This window comes from Alosa sapidissima, chromosome 15 (genome assembly GCF_018492685.1).
Source record: "Alosa sapidissima isolate fAloSap1 chromosome 15, fAloSap1.pri, whole genome shotgun sequence".
In the NCBI taxonomy this organism is placed as follows: domain Eukaryota; kingdom Metazoa; phylum Chordata; class Actinopteri; order Clupeiformes; family Clupeidae; genus Alosa; species Alosa sapidissima.
In genome coordinates this window covers 3,262,958-3,286,592 of record NC_055971.1, presented here as the reverse complement: position 1 = coordinate 3,286,592, position 23,635 = coordinate 3,262,958, and the positions used below count along the sequence as shown (strand labels likewise).

The 23,635-nt window shown below is 41.8% G+C and overlaps 3 protein-coding genes across 8 annotated transcripts; 1 reads left to right on the top strand and 2 right to left on the bottom strand.

Annotated features, from left to right (window-relative positions):
• Positions 1 to 32: 32 nt before the first annotated feature.
• Positions 33 to 12,328, bottom strand: ech1 (enoyl CoA hydratase 1, peroxisomal). Of its 3 annotated transcripts, XM_042063244.1 has the most exons (11): positions 12,103 to 12,328; positions 8,185 to 8,240; positions 7,312 to 7,477; positions 6,503 to 6,591; positions 4,391 to 4,515; positions 3,735 to 3,783; positions 3,441 to 3,505; positions 1,864 to 1,934; positions 1,689 to 1,760; positions 623 to 773; positions 33 to 489 (listed from the first exon to the last, which is right to left on the bottom strand). In XM_042063244.1, exons 2-11 carry the CDS (start codon positions 8,213 to 8,215, stop codon positions 385 to 387), a joined length of 924 nt encoding a protein of 307 aa, XP_041919178.1. In that variant the 5' UTR covers positions 8,216 to 8,240; positions 12,103 to 12,328; the 3' UTR covers positions 33 to 384. The 3 variants fall into 3 exon arrangements, with proteins under 3 accessions (XP_041919178.1, XP_041919179.1, XP_041919177.1); XM_042063245.1 differs by lacking the exon at positions 12,103 to 12,328 and having other exon boundaries at positions 7,312 to 7,513; positions 8,185 to 8,404; XM_042063243.1 differs by lacking the exon at positions 12,103 to 12,328 and having other exon boundaries at positions 8,185 to 8,404.
• On the top strand, positions 8,715 to 9,978 carry LOC121683581 (lysosomal Pro-X carboxypeptidase-like). The gene is made up of 3 exons (XM_042063250.1): positions 8,715 to 8,755; positions 9,302 to 9,472; positions 9,763 to 9,978. Exons 1-3 carry the CDS (start codon positions 8,732 to 8,734, stop codon positions 9,961 to 9,963), a joined length of 396 nt encoding a protein of 131 aa, XP_041919184.1. The 5' UTR covers positions 8,715 to 8,731; the 3' UTR covers positions 9,964 to 9,978.
• Positions 12,329 to 12,679: 351 nt separating the features above from the next.
• On the bottom strand, positions 12,680 to 23,580 carry LOC121683571 (heterogeneous nuclear ribonucleoprotein L-like). 4 transcript variants are annotated; one of them, XM_042063233.1, is made up of 14 exons: positions 23,444 to 23,580; positions 22,314 to 22,432; positions 21,911 to 22,148; positions 21,739 to 21,824; positions 20,964 to 21,060; positions 20,758 to 20,830; positions 17,354 to 17,389; positions 16,717 to 16,785; positions 16,130 to 16,404; positions 15,906 to 16,027; positions 14,707 to 14,911; positions 14,536 to 14,593; positions 14,232 to 14,357; positions 12,680 to 13,120 (listed from the first exon to the last, which is right to left on the bottom strand). In XM_042063233.1, exons 1-14 carry the CDS (start codon positions 23,516 to 23,518, stop codon positions 13,062 to 13,064), a joined length of 1,638 nt encoding a protein of 545 aa, XP_041919167.1. In that variant the 5' UTR covers positions 23,519 to 23,580; the 3' UTR covers positions 12,680 to 13,061. The 4 variants fall into 4 exon arrangements, with proteins under 4 accessions (XP_041919167.1, XP_041919168.1, XP_041919169.1 ...); XM_042063234.1 differs by having other exon boundaries at positions 14,232 to 14,339; XM_042063235.1 differs by having other exon boundaries at positions 16,130 to 16,383.
• Between the last annotated feature and the right edge of the window lie 55 nt (positions 23,581 to 23,635).

Below are 23,635 nucleotides of genomic sequence, written 5' to 3'. Positions count from 1 at the left end.
CAAGCACACAAACACACACTGGACTAGGCATAGACCAGAACAGCCCTCAACACTTTATTGAACAAAACATTTCACAGCTGCATCTGGCACAAGAGTGTGGATACCGGGCTTGAGGCATTGAGGTTGTAATCCTTCAGAGGGAGTTGGTGGCTCCTTTTGGCTGTACAGTGATGAAATGTTCTGTCCCCAAGGCACAAGTGAACCCTGTGAAATTTGCTTAGCTCCTCACCCATGCTAAGGCAAGTAAGGCATACTGCAGTTGTACCAAGTCCATGGGTTTAGTTTAATATTTCCACTGAAACCTATATGCCGTCCAGTGTTTTGATGAGCATACACTTCAATCTGTGCACCTTTTCATCAGGTATACGGGTCCTTCAAAGGCCCTTAGAGTTTTGAAAAAGCCACCTCTTTGGGAGTTTTCTTTTCCATGGCTGCCTGAGCAGACTTCATGACATCCTGTGTCTGCAGCATGCTCATATTCCATGTGGCCTGAAAGAAAGAGAGAGAGAGAGAGAGAGAGAGAGAGAGATTATTTCTCATACAAAGTCAGTAAAAGTACCAGAGTGAAAAGTATAGCCATGTAAAGATTAAAGATGCAGATCAGTTCAGGAGTGAGTCCTACCATGTAGTCCAGGCCCTCAGCGACAGAGTGGTCACGCGAGTAGATGAGGTTCATCTTGGTGCCCTGCACAGCCACAGGGCTGCGGGCCGCAATCTCCCCAGCCAGCTCCAGGGCCCCATCCATCATGGCCTCCTTATCTGGGAACACCCGGCTGCATCAAACAGAGCCACAAATCAGAACACTCACTCTTTCAGGTGTCGGGGAGACGAGTTCTACTTGTCTGGGTGAACCCAGGCTAAGGCTAACAGGTTTGTCTAGGTTCACACCCAGGCTAAGGTTCTATCTTCCAGCATCTTCCTGTCTCTACAGAAAAAAAAAAGCAGCTTAGCCATTTCTCACAGTTGAAACGGGAAACTGACTGTATGTAGAATTATGGGTCCCTCCCCAAGAGTAAGATCATTTAAATACATTTCTGGGCTCTAATAAATTGTTATTTTTTGTATCATTCACAAGACATAAATGATAATAATACATTTTATTTATAAAGCTCCTTTCAAGATACCCAAGGTCCCTTAAAAAATAAAAATGCCAGATGGAGCGGCGTAGTCGCCAGCGTACCCGTGACACCAAGATGACAAATAAATTTTAAAAAATAACAAACACAGGACAAAAATGCCAGACAGAGCGGCGTAGTCGCCAGCGTACCCGTGACACCAAGACAGACAACAAAACAAATAAACAAATAAAAAGTAAAAAAAAGAAAATGCATTTAAAAAGGGAAATTTTTTTTTATGTTCAATTAGTCCAATTTCCAACTGGCTGAAAATGTCCAAGGGCAATGATGACATACAGTATTTACATTTTTAATAGTTATCCCTTGTCCAGTCTTAACCCACTTTACGAGTGGTTGGCAGATTTTAATGTTACTGTAATGTTTATTGATGTCATTTTAAGTCGCTAAAGGTCTGCTAAGATCCATAAACATAAACTGTACATGTAGTGTTGTCTTTTTTTATTTGTGTGTGTTTGTGTTTGCTTATTTTCACTGGTGTTCTGTTCTGTTTGCTGTTGGTTAAGCAATGTCATTCATTCGAAATATCTCGGTTGCAATAACCATGCATCTCACCTGACAAGTCCACAGCTCTTGGCCTCATCAGAGTACATCTTGCGTGCAGTCAGTGCTAACTCATTTACCAGACTAAAGAGAATAAGAAAACATTAGCATTAGCATATTAACTCATGTCAATATTGAATACGTGTCGTGCGTAGTGCTGGGGCAATTAAAAATGGACTCTGCTCACCTACGGCTACCTATGACCTTGGGAAGCCTCTGCAGTGTGCCCACATCAGCCGCCAAACCAATGTCAACTTCCTGTTGTGGGAGGGCAAAAGTAAATATACGTTACTACTCAGACATCTAGCAATGTTAACCTACAGGTTCAAGAATGTAAGACAGACATCACCCCTTCTTGGAATTGGAATTAATGCTCGGGTTGGAGCAGACTTAGGAGGGAACTGACAATAAACCATACAATAAAATCAACTTCTACAGTATCTTTGGTAAGCTTAGGCTTGACACCAATCTTGAAACCACACAGAAATAAGGCCTTCTTATAGTGCACGTAAACAAAGATGGAATGTACTGTATAGCCAACTGTGCGCATTGTTTGCCAGTTAGTTTAAGGCTTTCTTAACTGTGTGCCAGTTTAAGGCGAAACAACTTCAGGATATTCTTAAAAGGTCAGGTCTGTAAATTATTAAATTGTTAGAGAATTACACTAGGGCACCAGCATCCTAACCTGACTCTGCCAGATGGATTCGCATTTGCTCCGCATATCCATCTGGGAACTTTCGGTTGGAGAACGTTTGGGAAGGGGCAAAAATACTGGTTAGCTGATTGGATAAACCATCTGTCTATCACCACCTATGTTGGTGATAGACGGTCCAAATCAACCAATCAGATAAACGAAGCGTTCTTCTAATGGCATCTTTTAACATACAAGTTAGGTAAGTAGCTAATGTTAACGTTTTTAAACGTATGTGACATGAACCTCATCAACGACAATCCCCACCAAGTTTTCATGGTAGGCTACACATCTGAAGAAAGCATATTCCTTCTCGTTGAAGGAAAATTCCAGTTTTTAGCACTTTAAGGCCCTTTTCTGGTTTGTTTTGGATGAACTTGAGTGAGTTGCACAGTTTTGAAAACGAACGTTAAGGGTTGTTTTAGGACATGTTTGAGTAGCCTACTACAGTATGCCTGTTGGCAGCCACCCTGAGCAGTCAAAGGCGATTCAAAACGTCAGAAAAGTCGAGACAGGACCAATCGTCAAAATTTCGGTGTCCACCACTCTAGTTCATCCAAAACAAACCAGAAAAGGGCCTTAAAGTGCTAAAAACCGGAATTTTCCTTTAAGTAACTACGATTCAGTGCTACCAAACACTAACTTGAATTGGCCGTGGAGGATGTCTGTGTCCTTCATTCCTCCCAGCTACATTGCAGAGACTCCTAGCTTCCCCAGGAATACTCAAATATTCGGATAAAACTTCAGCGATAGCTATGCTCATCTCATCCGTGGAAGTCGCCATGTTGTTTAGATTGAACAGTAGCTTCTCGTTGCGTCACACCTAAACCCGCCTCAAAGCTGATTGGACGTTCGTTTGGTGAACTGCTCCAAATTTTCTCTATCGGAGAGATGCCAGACTGATCTGCGAGTGAAAATCTGAAGCTCGCGAGATCAGGATGGTCTCACGAGGCTACCAGCATCCCAGATGAAAACAAATTCAGTTTTTTTTTCCCACTTTGTTCGTTTAATTTCTGAGCTCCATTGATGATGACTTTTCCTAGTCATCAGGCATGCGCTAACTTAAGGCCTACCTTAATCTGAAACCAAGCATCCTGGGTACAAAGGCGAATGTCACAGGCGGTGATCAGGTCCACACCTGATAAAGCACAAATGCACACAACCAGATACAGATGATGAAAAGTGTACTATAGAAGACTAACACAGTGAAATTTAAGACAACAGTTAATGTTATTATTATTATTATTGTCATCTTCATTGCTGTTGTTTTTGTTGTTGTCCTGACATTGTGTTTTTCTGACTTACACAAACACACTTAAGCACATGATATTCACACACCCACAGAGAATGATTTCACTTTGTCCTACCTCCTCCAACACAAGCTCCATGGACTGCAGCTACTACTGGCTTTGGACACTGCAGGCAAGGGGAAAGAGGAGGAGTCATGTTGTTCAGAAAATGAACTGAAAATGAACAGTGGCAATACCGCTCACAACACTCAACACTTAGGAAGTGGAGGAGAGGGTGTGGACCAGTAATTACACTTCAGCTGTTAAATGTCTGCTGAGGTTGTTGTTGTCCAACTGGCTACACTTTAAAGAAAGGTACACATTACAAGGATGATCGCAATTATTTTGGGTTTCTCTTGTCCATGGCCTCTGAGATCAACCGCCCTTAGGGAGTCTGGAGCAATAACAGCTTTTCCTTATCATAACAGCTCTTTTTCTTTCATTTTATGTCATCCTTCAAGAATAGCCTGTTTTAGTCCTATAAATAATGGCAAGACTTTGTTTACGACAGACTTGTTGATCTCATGCTCGCCTAAGATGCTTGTGTGTGTTTGTAACCTGTCTCCGGCGTTGTGAATAAAGCTTTCTACCGGTGTCATACGGTAGACTTGCTTGTGCATTACTTTTTGCCTCTTTGTGGATTAATACTTAATTTTTACCACAAGGCCCAAGGGCAAAAAAAAGATTTCTTAAATAATCAAAAAACAATCACACAAAATCAGAAAAGTTGAAACCTTTTCAATCACTGAGAAAGTCTCCTGATACTTGGTAATGATGCGTCGCAGGTTCCACGAGGTCCTGGCAGTGTCATCACCTTCAGGCTGCAGAACATCACTGGCCATGTCCATTAAGTCAATGCCTTCAAGACAAGGACAGAGGTCAACATATAGGACAGAAGGCTAAAGTATGCTAACTGGTGTTGTAAAACTGATGCCAGTCTTATTCATTCACTCTCTTATCCTGGACTTTTAACTCCAAAGATTTTAAATTTCCTTCCAAACAGTTCACTGTTCCTTACTAAGAGGACCATTTCATACATTATAACAATGTCTCTGATGGTTCAACATGCAGGTGACTCTGTAGGGCTAGGATCACAGAAGCGGATTACCACAACACACCACATTTCCCTGAGGATACTACAAGTATATGCAAACACTACCTTTTCTTATAGCTCATCATACTATTAAGATGGAGTGGATTGAGGTGTTGAACTTATCAACTTATCTAGACCAGTCTAGGTACCTTGGGATTTTTTTAGTGAGATAAGATTTACACGTTTGTTTGACATTCCACAATGCAAGATGCAACTGACATGCATCGATGATTGAAAAGCACCTGGCAGTCATGCAGGTAGGAAAAACACTCATGCACACTATAATAACACAAACACACACACTATAATAATAACCCATAATTGGTGTGGTGATTCTGTTTCATAAATACATACATACATATATTATCATTATATTTTCAGAATGAATTCTGATCTGAAGTTTGCAAAGAACACGCCAGCCAATCACACTTTCTTATTCAGTGGTAGGCCCACCCCACCTGGTTACTGTTGCTATGCCAACTTAAGCTCACGTCCAAAACAACAAGTGAACAGCAGCCTGTTAACATTAACTGCGCTGCACAGTCTCTCATTTGAACACGCAAGAAGAGTTTGACCGAGCGATAATAGCCTTGCAGATCATGAAAAATAGTGGGCAATGTAATCAAAAGTAGCTAAATTACAAATGTCTGTAGCCCTACCATGAGCCTAATGATATTTTTTAATATATTAAACAAAATGCCTTTTCTTTTGGCAATGACAAGTCAAGTAGGACAAAATAGGCTTAGCCTACAATGGAAAACCTGAATGAGAACCCAGGGTGATGTGTGTTGACAATGCACAGATAATGCGAACCGTGCTGCGGACTTCAAAGCGAACCATGCCGAGACTTCCTCCACAGGTGGTCTCAGTTCGGTTGACGTTAGAGGGGTCTGAGTTCAGTTGGCATGTTGATATATGCACAAAAAATGCTGAGTCATTGATCTGAGTTCTTTAAATGGCTGAAAGGGACCAAGTGTGAAAAAACCATTGAAGTGTTTCCACATATCGTCCTTTTTAAAAGAACCCAACCAGAAAGTGGACCAAACACCAAAGGAACTTGGTTCATTTTGCATTCACATTACAAGTTCATTTGAAAGAGAACACGGACCTCTTTCTGGTGCACTTCAGCTCTGGTGGGGCCTTAGTTTTCTTCCTGTACACACTATACCTTCTCTGGAGGTATCAGACCTTACTGCTTTGGATTATAGGCTATATAGTTGCTCTAGGTTATTTACATCAGTAACGGCCACAGCTAAAAAGAGTAATGACTGAAGAATTTGTTGGTATTTGTGGGTGCCTGCATCAAGGGCTTGCAGTTTGTCTGGTTATGCTGCTGATCGGATCATAAACAGCCATAGGGGTTGGGTCTAGGGAACCCATCATGAGTGTGGAGGGGGTTGGGTTTAGGGAACCCATCATGAGTGTGGAGGAGGTTGGGTCTAGGGAACCAGATGAGCCCTCTGGGGGTGGTGTGGACCTTATTCAATGAGACACTGATGAAGAAAGATGCCTGCTGATAACCCTAGTGAAATGGTCTCATGTTGGAGATAAACAGCTGTGCCCTATATCACTTGCATAAAAAGTTGGTCTTCTATTCCTCTAAACTCATGGGCGTGAGGCAATACAAAGCGAATCCTGAGTTCACATAAGGCTGTTTCCACATTATATTAGAAAAGAACTTGATGCAACACTGGAATGTATTCAATGACTATCCATCTCACAGTGATACAAAACAAAGTGGTACACTGATTACCAGCAGTGAAGATTTTTCCAGCGCCTGAGAAGACCACAACTCGGCATTCTGAATCGCCAGCAATCTCGGTAAAGCAGTCTACCATTTCACTGAAAGACAAAGGAGAGGAGGATTAAAGGCAGTAGTATTAAAAATGCCAGTAATGCTTTTTTCAGGCCTTTAAAAAGATAATATCAAGGGCATGAGATTTGAACAGATATTTCACAGGGCTTGGTGTTGGAAGATTGAGAAACTGATTGGCACCAGAAATCGTCATGGTGTTTTATTGCAGATTTCAGTTTTAGGTCCAGATGTTTTGGTTGAATTGGCTGGATATGGGCAAACTACGGAGAGCTACTGCAGATCCGCAAAAGATTTCCCAAGGTCGAGGTTGTACAACTGCAGATTTGGTTTAAAATGCATGCTGCCACAGGTTCCTAAACCTTTGAGCATGGCCTGATTGGCAGGTGAAGGGTTGATCTAAACAAACACTAAAGAATTCCCTTGCCTATTTGACATGACAATAATGAACAAATGTTTTTAAAAGTCCCTCATTTAGATCTCACACCTGTATCATCCACTTAATTGCTGTAAGCTGTTTGATTTGCATGAGAGGCTACATGGGAAGAATGGGGCATGCTGTCATCAATTGTAGTGAGGGCAGAGATCAAATCAGCCAACTCTTCTTTGTCCCAATCCTGTCCAACACTAGTTAGTATTACCATAAAACTAGTGTCAGATGAGCACGCTAGACATAGTCCTAGTGTTGCCACAAAACTACAGTGTCAGACATGTTAGACGGGAATTCTTAACAAAATGTAAAAGAATACCTCCAAAACGCCCTGTTCATGGCATTTCTTTTCTCCGGGCGGTTCATCTCCACATGGGTGATGGCGTTGGATGGGCGACTGATTGACAGCGTGGAGAAAGCGGAGGTGGGACCCTCCGACGACATGGCTCTTATGTAGTTCAATGCAGGTAGCCACAAAGATCGGTCTAAACAACAGACCATAGAAAAATTGCGAAACTAACCTGACAAAAGATAGACCGGATCTCTCACTAGACATAACAAGTAGGCATACAAAACATAACGCCACCTCCAACCTGGCCTGGCATACATATAGTTGTTGATCAGACAATAATAGTTTATTTGCCAGTCCTCTTGAAAACCCCGACTTGTTTTGGGCAGGGACAGGACAAGTGTCAAATAATAAAAAAGCTGGACTGTAGTGTAAACATTAGCAGCTAACGTTACGGAACAGTCCGCCTAACGCCTTGCGGGTCTCCATTTCTCAGATGGGAACCTTCTGAAAACAAAAGTTTTTCCTTGGTTTGTTTGTTTCCCTTACATCGGAGGTGTGCACTGGGTGTGATTTTACTATAGCGTATGTCAAGAAGTGGGGGAAAGGTCATATCCATAGACAGTAAAAGATAGATCGTATCCCGTGCTGCTATCCCTCTTGCGTTGTAGCTTGTTCTTGCAATCAACTCAACTGTAACTTAGGCTAAGCAAGGGGAATTTATCCGGTATTACATTTGAAAGCTAACAGTAACGTTGGCTAGAACGTTATGCACCAGCCACGGACATTTTTGTTTTCAGATGTTCCCAATTGAGAAAGAGACTGCCAGGCGTAATTTTATACATTACGCTAAAGTTTGACAATCACTTACAAGTACACCCACTGATTTTTTATGACACTTACTTTTCTTAAAGGTAGATCTGATGAAAGTCATTGCTCTGTAGGAGTATTGAGTAACGGTGGGTTTCCACACAGCGAAACACCTCGCGATTTTCGGCCAGCGAAATTTCGCCTCGGGGGCGTGACCAAAGATTCTAGAGCGCTACGCGCAAGATGGATTACTGGCTGGAAAATACGTTGGATATGTTCAGAGTAGTGATGGGCAAATTAAGCTTTGGTGAACCACTAAACCACAGCAGTGTGAAGCTAGCGACACTAATGAAAAAATCCAATATGGCTGCCACATGTAGATTTTTCAACATAAAAGTCCTTTAAAAAAAAGTCCCCAACAACATAAAAGTCCTCCAAACCAGTATATGTAAAATTGGTTTGCTAGGACTTTTATGTTGAAAAATGACAGTGTGGCGGCCATCTTTTTGCTTTTCACCTAGTGTCGCTAGGTTCACACTGCTGTGGTTCAGTGGTTCACCAAAGCTTCATTTGCCCATCACTAACAGAAAGCAGTTGATACAGGTGCAATCAGTTGAACTGATTCTTTGATGGGACCTAGATGAGCAGCTGGAAGTTGATACAGGTGCAAATCAAGTTAATTAGTCCATTGTGATGTCATAAAGGCCAATGTTAAGTCTATGGGAGATTTTAATAGTTTTTAATTAATAGTTTAAAAAGTATAAAAGTTACAAAGATGAAACATACATAGCACTCTTGTCCTAAGTAAGACCTACGTAACATAGTTTGAATGAAGTTTCTACGTTAAATGGTTGAAGCTGCATTAAACGCGTTAGAAGAAGAAGAAGAAGAAGAAGCCTAGGAAGAACAGTACAGTGCATTTTCATGCACTGTAATAAGAAGACTTGGAAGAACAGTATAGTGCATTTTCATGCACAATAATAATAATAATAAGAAGAAGAAGAAGAAGAAGAAGACTTCGGATAACAGAACGCGTAAAAAGTTGATTGGTTAGACGTAGACAGTTTAAAAGTTGAATGTAGATAGTTTAACAGTTGTTAATAGACAGATAGTTAGAATAATTCGGATAACAGTAGAGTGCATGCACTCTAATGACACCGACAGGGTTATAACATGATCTTTTGACGTAAGCTCCATGTGTCTGTCTTAGGACGAGTTCTTTGGCGGATCAAAGAACGTGTTCGTCAAGCACGGTATCAAAAGGCCAAGCAGCATTTGTTGGGGCATGCTTTCGAGGACATCTACTCAAGAGCCATGCCAAAGAGTTATCCACCAGGAACTGGATCATTTTGATAGCAATCGCAAGGACACATTTCCTCAGGTAAAACTGACAATGGACTATTTCCTTCTTTATTAAAGGGTTCGAGCCCAGGCATTCCTGGGTAAATTAATACATTTAATATGAAGAACACGACTTAGGCCTACACTATGCCTATAATTTGTCAAAGAATATGTAAACAGACAACTAGATTAGTCACTGCACCGTGCACAGACTCACTAGAAAAAGGCACATAATGTTACGATTGGTTATTTGAGTTGAACTTGAGCATATAGACTTGCATGTGATAGCATGTATCAACTTCTGTCTGAACATTCTCTGTCTTCCCTCAGAGATTCTTTGTGAATGAAAAGTACTGGGAGGAACCCGATGGACCGGTCTTTCTTTTTATTGGAGGAGAAGCTGCAATCTCAGAAGTAGATGTTTTGGCAGGTATGACCCTAACGGCTCGTATCCATTATCGCGGCAAAGCCCACCGCCATTCGAACAGAGGCGGCGCGTCAAGAAGTTGGGCTCGGCCAGAGAATGTCTAATAAGGGGAGAACCGCCACTCTCGGGAAACTTCCGGTTTCTGAACTGGTTGCAGTTCCTTTTCTGGTTCCACATGTAGTCAGGGGACCTTTTCTGAAGACACTGAGTCCTGCCTGCTTCACATGATTTCTAGTAGCGAATCTTAGCATGCTGCAGATGCTCACTGTTAGGTGGATTTGTAGCAGTTCCTGTGCCAAACTGCTTTGTTCTGTTATAAAATAACTGCACTGTAACAATGTAATCGTTGGCTGATCTGTGATACCCATCTCCATACTCTCTCATGGACAAAAACAAGAAATTTGGCATATGTCTCTAGTGATGGGTCATTCACCAGTCCACACATATTTGCCACTGGATACATAGCCCAAAATCTGTTTCTTTTAGAATATGTGTGCCATCACCTGACTAACAGAAAGATACACCTCAGAAACTAGACTGTGCCACCATGAACTATGAAAATGTGCTTGCTCAAATGTAGAAGGCTAGAAGGTCACTAATATCACCAACCATGAAGAACAGAGCACTATGTGCTTCAAGTTATTCAATATTCTAAATTCTATCACTGCCAGCTATCAACAGCCAACTGTCACTGGTAGTCAGGGATGGATTACTGCACGGGCTTACCGGGCCCAAACCCAGATGCCCAAGGAGTCAGAGGGCCCAAGCCATTGCATGGAATCATTGCCTCAATATCAACACATCATCAACACATAGGCTATGAATCTGATTGAAATAAAGTATTGGCCATCCCCAAAATGCACCAGAATACAGGAAATCACATCAAATACATTTAAAAAATGTCCCCCGCAACAATTAGTGGGGGGCCCTTAATACATCTGGGCCCAGGGGCCTGAAAGTTCATAATCCGTCCATGCTGGTAGTGTCTCTCTTTCTCTCTCTTACACACACACACACACCTGTCTGTTTGTCTAGCTGATCCTTTACCCTGTCTTTTCTTCACACTTACATAGGCTTCGGAAGGCCTTCAGACTTCAGCTGGTACTATGTAAAAGTCTATTAAACTTGATTTAACAGAGATCTCTGCACTTTGTGCTCTGAAAAAATGTTTTATAATGTTGTATTGTTTATGTGGTCCACTTTTGCACACTACCTTAGAATATAGAATATAATGTAGAATATCTTTGCTTTTTGGCACCAAACCCTATGCTATAATACCAGCAATGTGAGGTTTATGGACAAAACACCAAATTTGACCTTTTCTGAATTTGACCTTTGATTTGGGTCCTTCAAAACCTTCAAAAAAAATGGAGACATGTTTTTTTTTTACTCTTAAGAACCTCTAGAACAAAGATATATTACTCTCCAAAAATTAACATGCGAATCCCACAAGCCCCCAAATTAGACACATAGGCCCCCGTACTAATGAGGGCGCTCACGAATAAGTGCAGAATGAATGGAGGCCTACGGAGCTGCACCCCTCAAATCCACTTTTCTCGGGATATAATTTTTTGCCCAGAAATTCGAATGTTGCAGTCAAACGAGGGGGCAGAGAAAATACAAACCGCTGAGTATTATATTTTTTGAGTCACTTATTTGTTCTAAAAAGCCTTTCAAATGTGTCAATGACGTCATTCATTAGCAGAAAGCTAGTGTGTTGTGGGCAACAACGACCCAACCTGTAAGAAATCGAAAGGACGTGACTACTCGTTCATTCAACTTTTGACCTATAATCCATATTGAGCTGGCAGAAACCACAATCCAATCTTCAATTTTTCAACGACAACCAGGTGAAAGAGACAAATTTAGTCATCTAGCTCCATAGACCCCCATTATTTTTGCACTTATTCGTGATCGCCCCTAGCGGAACTGCAACATATTGCAGGTACAATGGAGTTAATAGGGAGTGATCGGAATCTCCGTAGAACTGCCACTCTCGGAAAACATCCGGTTTCTGAACTGGTTGCAGTTCCTTCTGTGGTTCCATGTATTTTGGACTCGCCCGCGATCGCCATCTAGGTGAACTGCAGCCAAATTCGGTTTGTATGGGATTAATAGAGTGGGGAGGCTCTCCGTAGACGGGCTCTGGTCCGCTTTCACTTCGCCCAACCAGGGCTAATTTCGTCTCCATTCAACCTCAATGAGAGCGACGCGAAATTTCGGTGTGGAAACACACCGTAACGCTGCCTCTTGACGGTCACACAGGGGGACAGGAAAAGCAGACGTTAACGTTAAAAGCCAACAACTTCAAGTCAGTTCAGAACACAAACATTAACGCCTTTTCTCAGATAGAGCCAAGCCAACACGTATTTACGTTTTAAAATATCGTTGTTGTGCAAAAAGCGTTCACGTTTCAGTTTACGTTGCTGGTCTTCCAAGCGGCATTTCCTTCTCACGTCTACGGCAAAACAGAAGGTACATACCACAGATTGACGCGCTCCGATTTAGGGCATTTGGTACAAACCAAACGCTTTCAAAAGGTATCCGTCGACTTGCAGCACACATTAGACATACGTTAAGCATAATAGTAATAACAATATCAAAGAGGGCTTTTCATATATATAAAAAACTCCATACCTTTAAATGTCCCCACAAAAAAATAATTAAAAAAAAATAAAATACATTTACGTCACCAAATTAATTTCACATTTATATTTCTCATTATTAACTTAGGCTGAATGACTTTAAAACTCACTTTGAATAAAATTTAATAAAAAGTAAAAATAAATAATAAAAAAAACCACACACACCGACAAGGAATCCAATTTAATTATTCATCAATTTTATTGAGAACAAAAACACAAGATGCAGTCTCCTTACAAAGTGTGAACTTTCGGCAGGTGCTAAACACAACACAAAACCAAATTGATGGAAAGCAGTAAAAAAGAAAAAATACTGGTACAAAAGCTTATCATCCCCATCTTAAGTAAAAACATTTCCTTATTCATGTTGGTCAGTCATTCTCGTAGAACTCGCAAAGGATACATGAATAAATCTTGAAACAATATGAAGACAACTCAATATGACCGCAGACACAAAAACACTAACAACTGCCCGTTACACACAAGAGGGTAAAATACAGATGAAGTCAAGCAGTGATTTTAGTAGTTTGTGGCTGTTACATCCTGCAGACAGGTGCTACTCAGTTGGCATGTTGTGCAGTGGAGAAGCACAGCTTCAGCGTGTATGGGTAAGGGCCATCTAGGAAGGGGAGAAGAAAAAGAAATCAGCCTAGGTCTAAAAATAATACTAAAAGTCAATTTATACAGACAGTATCTTCACGAGGTTTAGCGTTTGCAGCCATCTTGAATTTAGTCACGATAAGTCGAGCAACGAGTAAGAATGAACAGGTATGATAAGGGATCAGATTCCAAAAATAATTCAGTGGAAATGCATGGATTCCAGTTTCTTCCAGTAGCAGCAACTGGAATCCATGCATTTCCACTGAATTATTTTTGGATACTGTCTGTATAAATCGTCTTGTAAGTAAACTACCAGTGCTTTTTCAAAGTTCTCAATGTGTCGTTTTAAATGTCAGGGCCCTCGGAAGTCTACCAATGAAGTGTGGGGATACATTGAGCCTCATAAATGGGTGTAAAACAGTGATTTATTTGCATGGCTAGCCCGATGCCGAAGCACCACTATTGAAAAAGCTGTTGGTAGCATCGGCTAACTAGCGCCAGATTTTGGCGTGCAGGGGACAAGCAGAGATGGGCTATGAGACATACGTTCACACTCGGTATCATGTTTCAATACACTTTAGGTCAATATCACACCGGAATTCTCCTTTAACTGTAGGCTATGGCCAGATTGTCGCTCTACCTTTTATGTAGACAGGGTTTTGGCTAACACTTGGATGAGAACGATAACTTAGGTTATAGTTTGTGTAGCACCTATGTTAAAATGAAAAGACGATCTTGAAAGGGCAATATTCAATCCCCAGAATCTTATTTCGAGTGCATTTTAGGGCAAGTGGGGCTGACTGAAACATGTTGCCATTTTACAGGAAAATAACACTTCCAGACCTTATTTTTGTTTCAACTATCAAGCCATATTAGCATTCTTAATCATTGAGCCTGTATTGTGTGCCAAACCCAGACAATATATTGTGCGTCAACTCTGACTCAACTTCTGCTTAAATTGGCATTTCCTCCAAATCCCATCACTGACCTCTACATACAAACCTATTTTGAGCTCTGCTTCTAAAGTGCATTTGCATTGGTTTAGAAACGTAGTGCATTAACAGCATGATTTTTCCTGACGAACACCATTGGTTTGCCTATAATCATTTGAATCATGAAGAGCAACTCACTAGGGTTCTGCATCTGGTAATGGTTCATCATGGCTAGTGCCTCCATAGCATCATTGATTGATTCCCACTCTAGCAGGCCTGAAGCACTGCGCTCTCCAGGGGCTCCATCTGACAGATCAACAAAAACTACCTTATTAGTCAGACACACGCACAATGCACAAGTTGGGTAAGGGTATGTCTAACAACCAAGTACTTCAAGTGTTATTTAGCAATTGCACTTCAAATTGAAGGCAAACATGACATTTCTGATCAAGTGCAAACACAAAGCCTGTACTCGGCCTTACAACAGGAAGAACATCCTTACTTTTTCCTGTGAAAAGCTTCACGTTTGAGGGACATTTGATGCCAAGTTCATCACAAATCTGAAAGACAAAAGGGAGAGGAAATATGATGCATGACAAGATAAGTAGACACACACATAAACAGGAATTAGGAAATGGATGTGTTTAGATATGGACCGCCCTTCAATACATACAACCTGGGAGAAGATATCAGCGGTGGCCTCGGGCTGCGCGTTGAAGAAGTGCAGAACGTTGCTTGGGTGTTGGATGCGATTCTTAGCTGCCTGCTCTGGAGAGTTGAAACGGTTGTTCCTACTGCCGTGGAAATCCTTGAAGCTGTTGCTTCCATCATCTAGTGTGTAGGACTGGCCCAGCATAATTGCCTGCTGCTTGGACACACTGAAGGAAAAAAAGTGCAAGAGGAACGAGTCACAATTTAAAGGTCTTCACAAGATTACCAGCTTGCTTGTACAGTGGCATACAAAGATTTGGGCACCAAAAGGCACGACGTGGTCTCTTAAAGGTGCAGTCAGCAATCATACACTATGTACTATGTAAAATCAGTCACATTCAGTAACACGATCCGCTCACAGCCCATTCTGTGAGTACACTACGTGTGTGTGTGTGTGTGTGTGTGTGTGTGTGTGTGTGTGTGTGTCATATATATATATATATATATATATATATATATATAGTCTTTGTCCAGACTGAAAACTGGAAACAAAGTTCTCACCCATACAAAAACGAAACCCTGGGTGGCAATTCTCTGGGAATACTGAAGGGGGAGGTATTCTACCTCTGGTGTTTCATTTGGTCCTTGGTTAAAATATGTTTGAACAACTACCTGCACAATTGCTGACTGCATCATTAATGTTGCTTTTTATCCTTTTACCAACACCATTTGTTTTTCTCCAGCCATACCTCACACCAGTCAAAAAGTTCTGTTTTTAACTTGCACAGGACTCTTTTACAAAATGCACCAGGTTTTTCTTTGATGTTCCTAAGCAAACTTCTGATGCTATATTTTGTGGTACTAAGGAATCAAGAAAGGTATTTCTGGTGACTTCCATGTAAGTCATATGTTCAGGTGTCACCGCACAGATGCAGTGCACCATCACTCCGGAGTCTGACAAATCTTCATCTTTTGTAGTCAAAGCCTTTCTAGCAGTCCTGAGCCGTTCTTTTGGGAAAAAAACTCAAACTTTGCTCTAAATTAGGTCTCCATTTTCTTCGGTTAGAGGTGAACAGAAGTGAATCTGTAGAGATTGTTTTCATGATGCGAGATATTGATGAGCCCCTGGCGATAAGCCATAAACTTTGATGTACAATGCAATCCTACGGGGTACGCATGTGCAACAGGTCAAACATGACCAACAAAAATGAAATCTCTTACCAGACATTGAGTTTCTGGTTGAAGAGGAAGTTGTTGTTGAGGTGAGAAATGGCTCGGTCAACAGCATAGCAATCCCCCATCTCCACCATGCAGGCTCCAGGCTTGCTTTTCATGAATTTAACCTAGGTGTGTGGAGGTAAGTAGCTTTAAGTGCCTGATTTCTTTCAATTATTCCACCGTAACAGATGTCTGCAGATATACACTTCACCAACAAATGAACCTACCCGCTCCACATTGCCATATAGACAGAAAATGTTGAAGACCCTGTCTGCATTCATCTTTGTCGGGTCAAGACCATACACCATGACAACTGGAGACTCTGCATGAGGGCTGTACTCCCCAGGAGGTGGAGGGGGAGGGCCGTACTGGCCTCCGTACCGCTGGTTTGGCCCACTTCCACGTGGACCCATTGGAGGCCCTACACGACGACCCTCATAGTAGCCATCATCATGGTAACCGTGGTAACCTTGCGGCCCACCTAGAGACAAATCCCCAGATCCTATGGGTCAGTTTATGAACGAGTTAAAAAACAACCAAAAAACAAACACATATGAAAATAAATAAATACATACATACAACACAAACTAATAGCAATATAACATATCTGGTTCATTCTGTACATGAAACAGAAACAGAAGGAAAGGCCCTTAAGTTCTAAAAAGCTTCTCTGAGTGACATCTACACAGCCCCCTCATGCTGCCACTGTGCTTAGCGGACCGAATTTTGTCACTTTAAATAATTTAGCAATTCCTGCCTCTGTGTGAGCGAGGCACGCGCCAATGGTGATAAGTGTCCCCCGAGAGAGCCTTACCGTACTCTGGAGGGTGGTCTCCCAGCAGAGCAGGCTGTCTCTGGCGCTTGTTGGGGTTGGCATTCACATCTGAGAGGCACCAAGAGACAAAAAAGGGGGGAGGGACATGAAAGAAAGAGGGGAGGAAAGAGAAGACAGAGTGATAGATGAATTGACTGAAGAGCGATAGGGTAAGAAACTGGTCCAATTATAGGGCCTGGTAACCATCTATCTATCATTTTAACACTGAAGAAATCAGATATAGGGAGAAACACAGGGGCACCACAGAAAGGGGAGCTCTAAACTCATAATTAAAGTACTCGAGCCTTAACGCTGACTCACTTATTCTACAAATACATTTTCATGAAGCAGGCCTAAGGCCAATTCTCCACTTTGTTCCATTTGTAGGGAACAAATAAATAAAAGCCCATGACCATGCAAATACTGCACATTTCCACAAAAGATGAATGCATATGGACAGGGGTGATTAAATCTGCAACACTATTTGACTACAACATGGTTCCCACAGACAGCAAACAAAAACAAATCCAACAGTCCCCACAGCTAATCCCTGCTACGGATGTTCTGCAGATATGATCTATAAAGTAGTTGAGAAGGGGTGGGGGTGGGAGGGAGAGTGCCTAGCACGAACACACACCTTGAGCATTGCTGCCATTGCCTTCTGCATCAGCATCTGTATAGGTACACATATGGCAAATTATCAAAAACTCAGGCCAGGTACCACAGATTAAATTAAATCCATTACATTTCATGTGTTTCTCTACAACAGATGACATGGTTTCGAAATATAATTTTATTAGTCCTGGCCAAGATGGGGGAAAGAAAACAATAGTTAGACAACTTGAAATGTTCAACAAACCAGCCCTGCAAATTCCCCAATACAAAAAGGCAAGGAAGCATGAGAATACTCACACTAACCAACCTGATTCATCAGCACATTTTATCAGTCTACAATCAGGCCGAAAGACCAGCCTTTGTGAAAACTGATTACTGGCCTCTAAGGTCACCAATACCCACAACTATACAGACCGAGGGGTAAGTCCAATTATGGACCTGTCCAACTCATCAGTTGTAAACTATACTCACTAGACAAAACTCAACATGGTCCCCATCATTTATATAATGCAATTAGAGAACTGCTTCCTCAACAAACTCCACAGGAGTGAGCAAGTATGAGCCATTTCAGAACTGACTGAGGGGCTTGGGTACTTTGCCACATTTCTACATAATTAAAACAGGCTGAAAAAAGGCCAGCAACTAATTTATAGGGAACAAGATCAGCTGACAGACTAATAACAAATTCTAAAAATGGGCTTTGAGTTTTAAGGCAGCGTTCCATATAATTCAGACACAGGAGAGCATTAACCAGTTGGTTAATGTGCAACACAGTATTGAAGATGGACAGAAAGTTTTACATTGGTAATCTTAAAACAAAAACAAAAATAAACACTTAATCAGATGATATTTTTTTCCAATACAACAGAAGCTTGTGGTTACTTACAGAACACACTTAAGAGGAGAGAAGGCCAATGCTGGTAGCGTGCGCAGAAAATTCACACTAGCAGCCTCCTTTTCTCCATCATCTCCCTTTTCCAATTTGATCCATCCTTTCCAGGTCCTCCAGTCCATCCACTCCTGTCTTCAGTTGCCACCACGTGACTGACTACTCATTTCCTTATTGCCACTGCAGTAGATGCCCGTTTTCTCCAACCAGAGATCCTTTTAGCACACTTTGCTTGCTTGCATCGTACGTGGAGCATAAAGCTGGCACTTTGCACATTTCAGACAGACTGCCGTCCACACTAGCCACACAATGCCCAACCTGCATCATACGGAAGGTGTTACTCAGGCCTCATCAAAGACTTATGGGGAAAAAAGGTGAGGGGGAAAAAAAAAAAAAAAACATCCACACAAGAGTTGCACTATGAAAGGAAGGAGAAAGCGGTGGAGAAGAGGCAAGTAGCCAGAGCAAGGACAGATAAGGAAGAGCAGGAGGAAGGGGGGAAAAAAAACCACACACAGACACACATACACCTGGTTCCCAGCAGACATACCGTAGAGCATTAGAGGAAATTTAGGCATGTGGTCTGTCTGCATGTCAGTGCGTATGCTTGTTGGCATGTTTGCAATGTCTTCATGGCCTTTTGTTTTTTTTCTAAGACTTCTTCCAGTGTGTTGCATTAAGTGTTACTGGTCAGTGACGTGCACAACCGACAGGAACAATTGAGGAGGATTTAGGTGACGTGTTGGCATGTTTATCTGTAGTGTTCACAGGTGGTAGTAAAACACACGTGTTCTGTGTGCTATGGTGGGCATCAGGGTCATGTTTGTCTGTAGGCTTCATCAGTTTGGTGTTTGGTGTGGACTTGGTCCCCATAGTTGCGAGATGTCTGTTTGCATCTGGTGTGTCAAGTGTAGTCGCCTTCCCCTTCTGGAGATGTGTCAAACGGGTCCCTCTGACGACAGTGAGATCATGACTCACTATTAAAGTTATGTCTCGAGTGGCGTGTGTCTTGACTTACGTCACAACCGCTGGGAGGGCGTGGAGAGCATAACTTAATGCCAAGCGTACCAACAACCCAGAAGCCCAGGGAAGCATGTGTTGTGCCATGGGAAAAAATAAAGAGTAGGATGTCTTCGTGGCGTAGGATCTGTACGGTAGTAGTAGTACAATAGAAGTATGTGTCGAGTGATCATCATGTCTGCTTTAATGGACTGTCACAAATGTCTTTTCTCTGGTTCTTGCAGTTTCTTTGTGCCCTTCCCACTGCATTCAGGGGATAATTGTGGCAGATGTGTTGCATTCTCTGATTTTGTAACAGAAAGTGGAAATGTCCTTGAAGAATTGGTGGTGGGCATGGTGATGGTAGTGGTGGTGGTGTCAGGAATGGTACTGAGAAACAGCTGTGTGTCTTCAATTGCGAACAGACAAAATGTATTGATCCCATGTGTTCCAGTGCATTTGGTTGAGGCAGTTGATTTTCGGAGTGTCAAAAGGATATTCAGATAACGGGCCCTAAGGTGCAAGGAGCAACCATGGAGGGCCAATTGTGGCCGTGTTTCAAGACAAGATAATTCTGTCTTGCAAAGCATGATTGGGCTGAATTTAGGCACCAAGGCCAAAGTTTACAGTTTTGGTTTTAGAAATTGCATTAAGCCTAATAACTTTACCTTTAAGATGCAGCAGTGTGGTGAGGAAATACTGCCAACCAATTGCAATTCACTAAAATTAACCACTTTGCAATCACAGGACATTTTGCTATAGTATATATAGGTACAGCTATAATATTCAAATAGTACTACCGACAACAGGTAGTCACATTAATTGGGTCAAAAAGGTATCACCCATGTTTGATGTTGTACAAATAGACCCACTTTACCTGTGATGTTTGACAATCATTCTGATAGAGGAAGTTTAAGCAATTGAGGAAGCTTTAGCAGCAGATAAGCCTTGAGATCAAGTATATTCAGCAACAACCCCTGATCATCCAACATTGTCTATTAAGGGACAACCATTTTAGTCCATTTTCAATAAAATCAGGATACACACACTTCACTCTTAACAGTGCAAGTGTGTACTTAGTTAATCCAGCCCTTACATACTTTGCCATTAATGTCAATTAGACTATTTATTAAAAGCAGCCAGCCAAGGTGGCAGAAAGAGCTTTTAGAGCATTATTCTTGTGTACAGATAAATTAAGCATGTTAAAGTTGATCCTTGCACTCCGTAAATGTGTCTGGGTGCCCGGCGAAGGGGCTGATCACAACACTGATGACTACACTAAGAAACCATCAATGCTTTTGTGATCAGCTTCCACACTCACCAAAGCTCAATGTGTAGGAATGTATGTAAAGACATGTCCCAAGAGAAAGCCAGAACATAGTACTAGAGTAAAAGCTATAATACATGAATAAGTTAACTACCCCAGAGGTCTGCCACCTCACCAAACCCACCCTCCATGTTACCCACTTGGTTCTCCACAGTGGCAGTATGGGCGCTGGGTAGTGTCAGTATTGACGAAGTGTGGCGGTTTGTTTTACCTTGGCCGCTCAAAGTGGGGTTGGTGTAATCCCAGGTGTCCTGATCGTTCTTGAAAACATTGAGGCGGGTTGGCTACAGGGTGGGGAAAAAGGGGGAAAGAGCATGATACCACAAGACAAAACCAATCAATTTCTAGAAGTTCAGTGTGACCTAGGGCAGGGGTAGTTAAATAATCATGAAATATAACCTCCACTTTTGTACTCACCTTAGCATACTCAATCTTCAATGTGCAGCAACCAGAGTAAATGTCAGCTCCATTGAGAGAAGCCTTAGCTCTCTGAGCACTCTGAACCGAATCAAACGTGTTTCGAATTAAGGAAAATGATCATGCACAAAACAGAGGTGAAAGAACTTGGTACATCAGCAGACAATAGTCATCTCTACATCCCATTCCTGCCATTAAAGCGCTCAAGCTTTTTACACATTGTGGCTGTGTTTTCAAAAAGTATTGCATACATGTGACTCCTTGTCCTATGCTGCAAGGTGTGGCCTACATTTAAACAAGATTATGGTGTGATATATAATTTTTTTAAAAATCATACAAATTGTTTGTAAACATCACCAAAACATGGTTTAGGCAAACAATTTTCCCAATGAAGTGTCCTTATCTTGCTTCATTATTCCCAATCATGTGCTCAGAATAACGGGCTAATAGAACACAGCATTAGACGCGTCATGGTAGACTCGTAAAACGACTAGTCAATGAAGGTGAAGTCACCTCTGTGTTAACAGAGTTGGGTGTGGTCCAGTTGTTAACAAACTGTAAGAACGAAACTACCGTTTGTTAGCAATTGTTGCCAGATTTCATCGTTTTCAAAAAGTTCCGTATCCACCTGTCTACATGGCAAATTAATGGTTGTGTTTAAAATATATCATTCTTGAACCAGTTGAAGAATTAATACATCAATTATACATGACATGTTGCCAAAATGCACAACTGTTCAGCCATCTACTCAAGTTCCCTGATTGCAAAAGGATATTCCACCATGGCCTGGACACCATTTTTCCGGAAGATAACAATCCTCTGAACTGGACCACAATTGTTGCAAATAGTGTACAGCACATCCTGCACAGAAAACAAATAATTGATTATACTTATGTAACCAACAACTTGTGTAAAGCCACAAATAAAAAAGCAGTTATCAAACTCACTGTTGTGATTGGATAAATGGGGTTCATGATGGTGAGTAAGAGAACCAGGTTGACACTCCGGGAATCATCCGAGTCACTTGGACGTGATATTTTCTGGCTTGTGGAATAGTTGATGAAGGCAGGATTGCCTGCTATGTAGATCTGGTTGTCATTTGCGTAGGTCACGGCATTACACGACCCGCTCATGTCCTCATATTCTACAAGGGCCTGGCGCTTCTTTGGCATCACAACCACGTAACTGCATGGGGAAAATACAATGTTCATGGCATTGCCACAGATCCCCAAAATGCTTTGCGTTCACCAATGGTAAAATGGCATGATGACACATTCTGAATCTCTATTCAGTAAAGGCTAATAATGTTGCAATGTCTCCATGTGCTGAGCAGAAACATGGACAAATTACCTGATTGGGCCAAACTCCTGTAAGGCTTCAACGAGGTCTGCTTCCGTGACGCCATCGACCAAACCCCTTACATGAATAACAACGGAGGGGAGCGTCTTGTGAGGGTCCTCGTAGCCCTCCTAGAACACGAAAGTCACTTAGATGTGGTCAAAAGCATCAAATCCATTTAATCAGAATGATTCTATTGTTATAGTAACGTTAATGATAATTACAGTATACTAAAACTAGCCGAAACGTAACTGGCGAAAACCAGCGAGTCTTGTCCGCTTGGCGAGCAGAGTGCAGACAAAGAGTGCAGACGCCTTGCCTTGGCCACCATGGCCTCGGTCAAAGAAATTGGCTCTACATCAATGTTATATAATTTCGAGTAGTAAATGCAAAACGTATTTAAGTCAAATACGTGCAGTTTAAAAGAAAAACAATACAGCGAATGCGTAAGATTTTAAAATGCAGCCGAGTCACGTGAGAATGTTAACGTTAGGCCTAAGCTAATGTTGGCCATCTCTATTGATATGACTAGCCTCATGGCTAAATTTGCTAGCGTTCCGAATTCCTCCCCCTCCTAAAGGCCGTTAACGATATGTTTATAAAATAAGAATCACATTTGGGAAAACACATGATGCAAAAATTAATTATCTGATAGATAAATCTAAGACGGGGAGTATAGTAGATCCATCAGTAACTAAATAGCAAAGACCCCAAAACGTGGCCCGACTAATGGGCCAGGTCATTCATTCTGCAAACAAAGCCGCGTTAGGTTAACCATCGAGCATTAGTAATCGTCGGCTAAGATCTAACGCTAGCAAACTAATAGCAATCTAACCAACATATAGAACAAAATCAACTCGTCTGTACATATATAACCTCTATACATCGGATTCAATACTGTAGACCGCTGATTTCAGTGGCTTCACATCAATTCGTATAAAATGCTACATTTAAGCGCGCCTCCCTCGTTGCCCGTCCTGCTAGCTCGCCTCCTAGCTAGCATTGCGGTAATGTTAATGTTTGTCGCATCTTGAATTGTGGGCTGCGCGAATCCTCTACATATTTTCATTCTAAATGTAGAATGAACCCATAAATTAGTTCTTAATTCACTAATTTCAGATGTAAAAGGTGTTTGTTATTACCATCCCGTCGTTCTCGGTTTTTTGCCTTTTCGTCGCTCTGCCGCCTTCGCTGTAGTAACGACCTGTCGCAGCCATCTTGTCCCCGTTATGCTAGCTAAATACACGGTCTCACACTGGTAACGAAATGGACGAACGGTGAAACAGATCGACTAACCACTCCCTCCACTGACAAGCCCAACACCCAATTGGCTC

Excerpts from the sequence above, each read along its gene's own strand:
- LOC121683581 (XM_042063250.1), top strand. The coding sequence starts at position 8,732 with ATGAGCAGCTGGAAGTTGATACAG. Across the intron at positions 8,756-9,301 it reads GCAGCTGGAAGTTGATACAG|GACGAGTTCTTTGGCGGATC; the intron begins GTGCAAATCAAG and ends TGTCTGTCTTAG. Across the intron at positions 9,473-9,762 it reads GCAAGGACACATTTCCTCAG|AGATTCTTTGTGAATGAAAA; the intron begins GTAAAACTGACA and ends GTCTTCCCTCAG.
- ech1 (XM_042063244.1), bottom strand. The coding sequence starts at position 8,215 with ATGACTTTCATCAGATCTACCTTTAAGAAAA. Across the intron at positions 7,478-8,184 it reads CAGATCTACCTTTAAGAAAA|ACCGATCTTTGTGGCTACCT; the intron begins GTAAGTGTCATA and ends TCTGTTGTTTAG. Across the intron at positions 1,761-1,863 it reads AAGGTCATAGGTAGCCGTAG|TCTGGTAAATGAGTTAGCAC; the intron begins GTGAGCAGAGTC and ends TATTCTCTTTAG.
- LOC121683571 (XM_042063233.1), bottom strand. The coding sequence starts at position 23,518 with ATGGCTGCGACAGGTCGTTACTACAGCGAAGGCGGCAGAGCGACGAAA. Across the intron at positions 17,390-20,757 it reads CCCCACTTTGAGCGGCCAAG|ATGCTGATGCAGAAGGCAAT; the intron begins GTAAAACAAACC and ends GTACCTATACAG. Across the intron at positions 16,028-16,129 it reads TATATGGCAATGTGGAGCGG|GTTAAATTCATGAAAAGCAA; the intron begins GTAGGTTCATTT and ends CCACACACCTAG.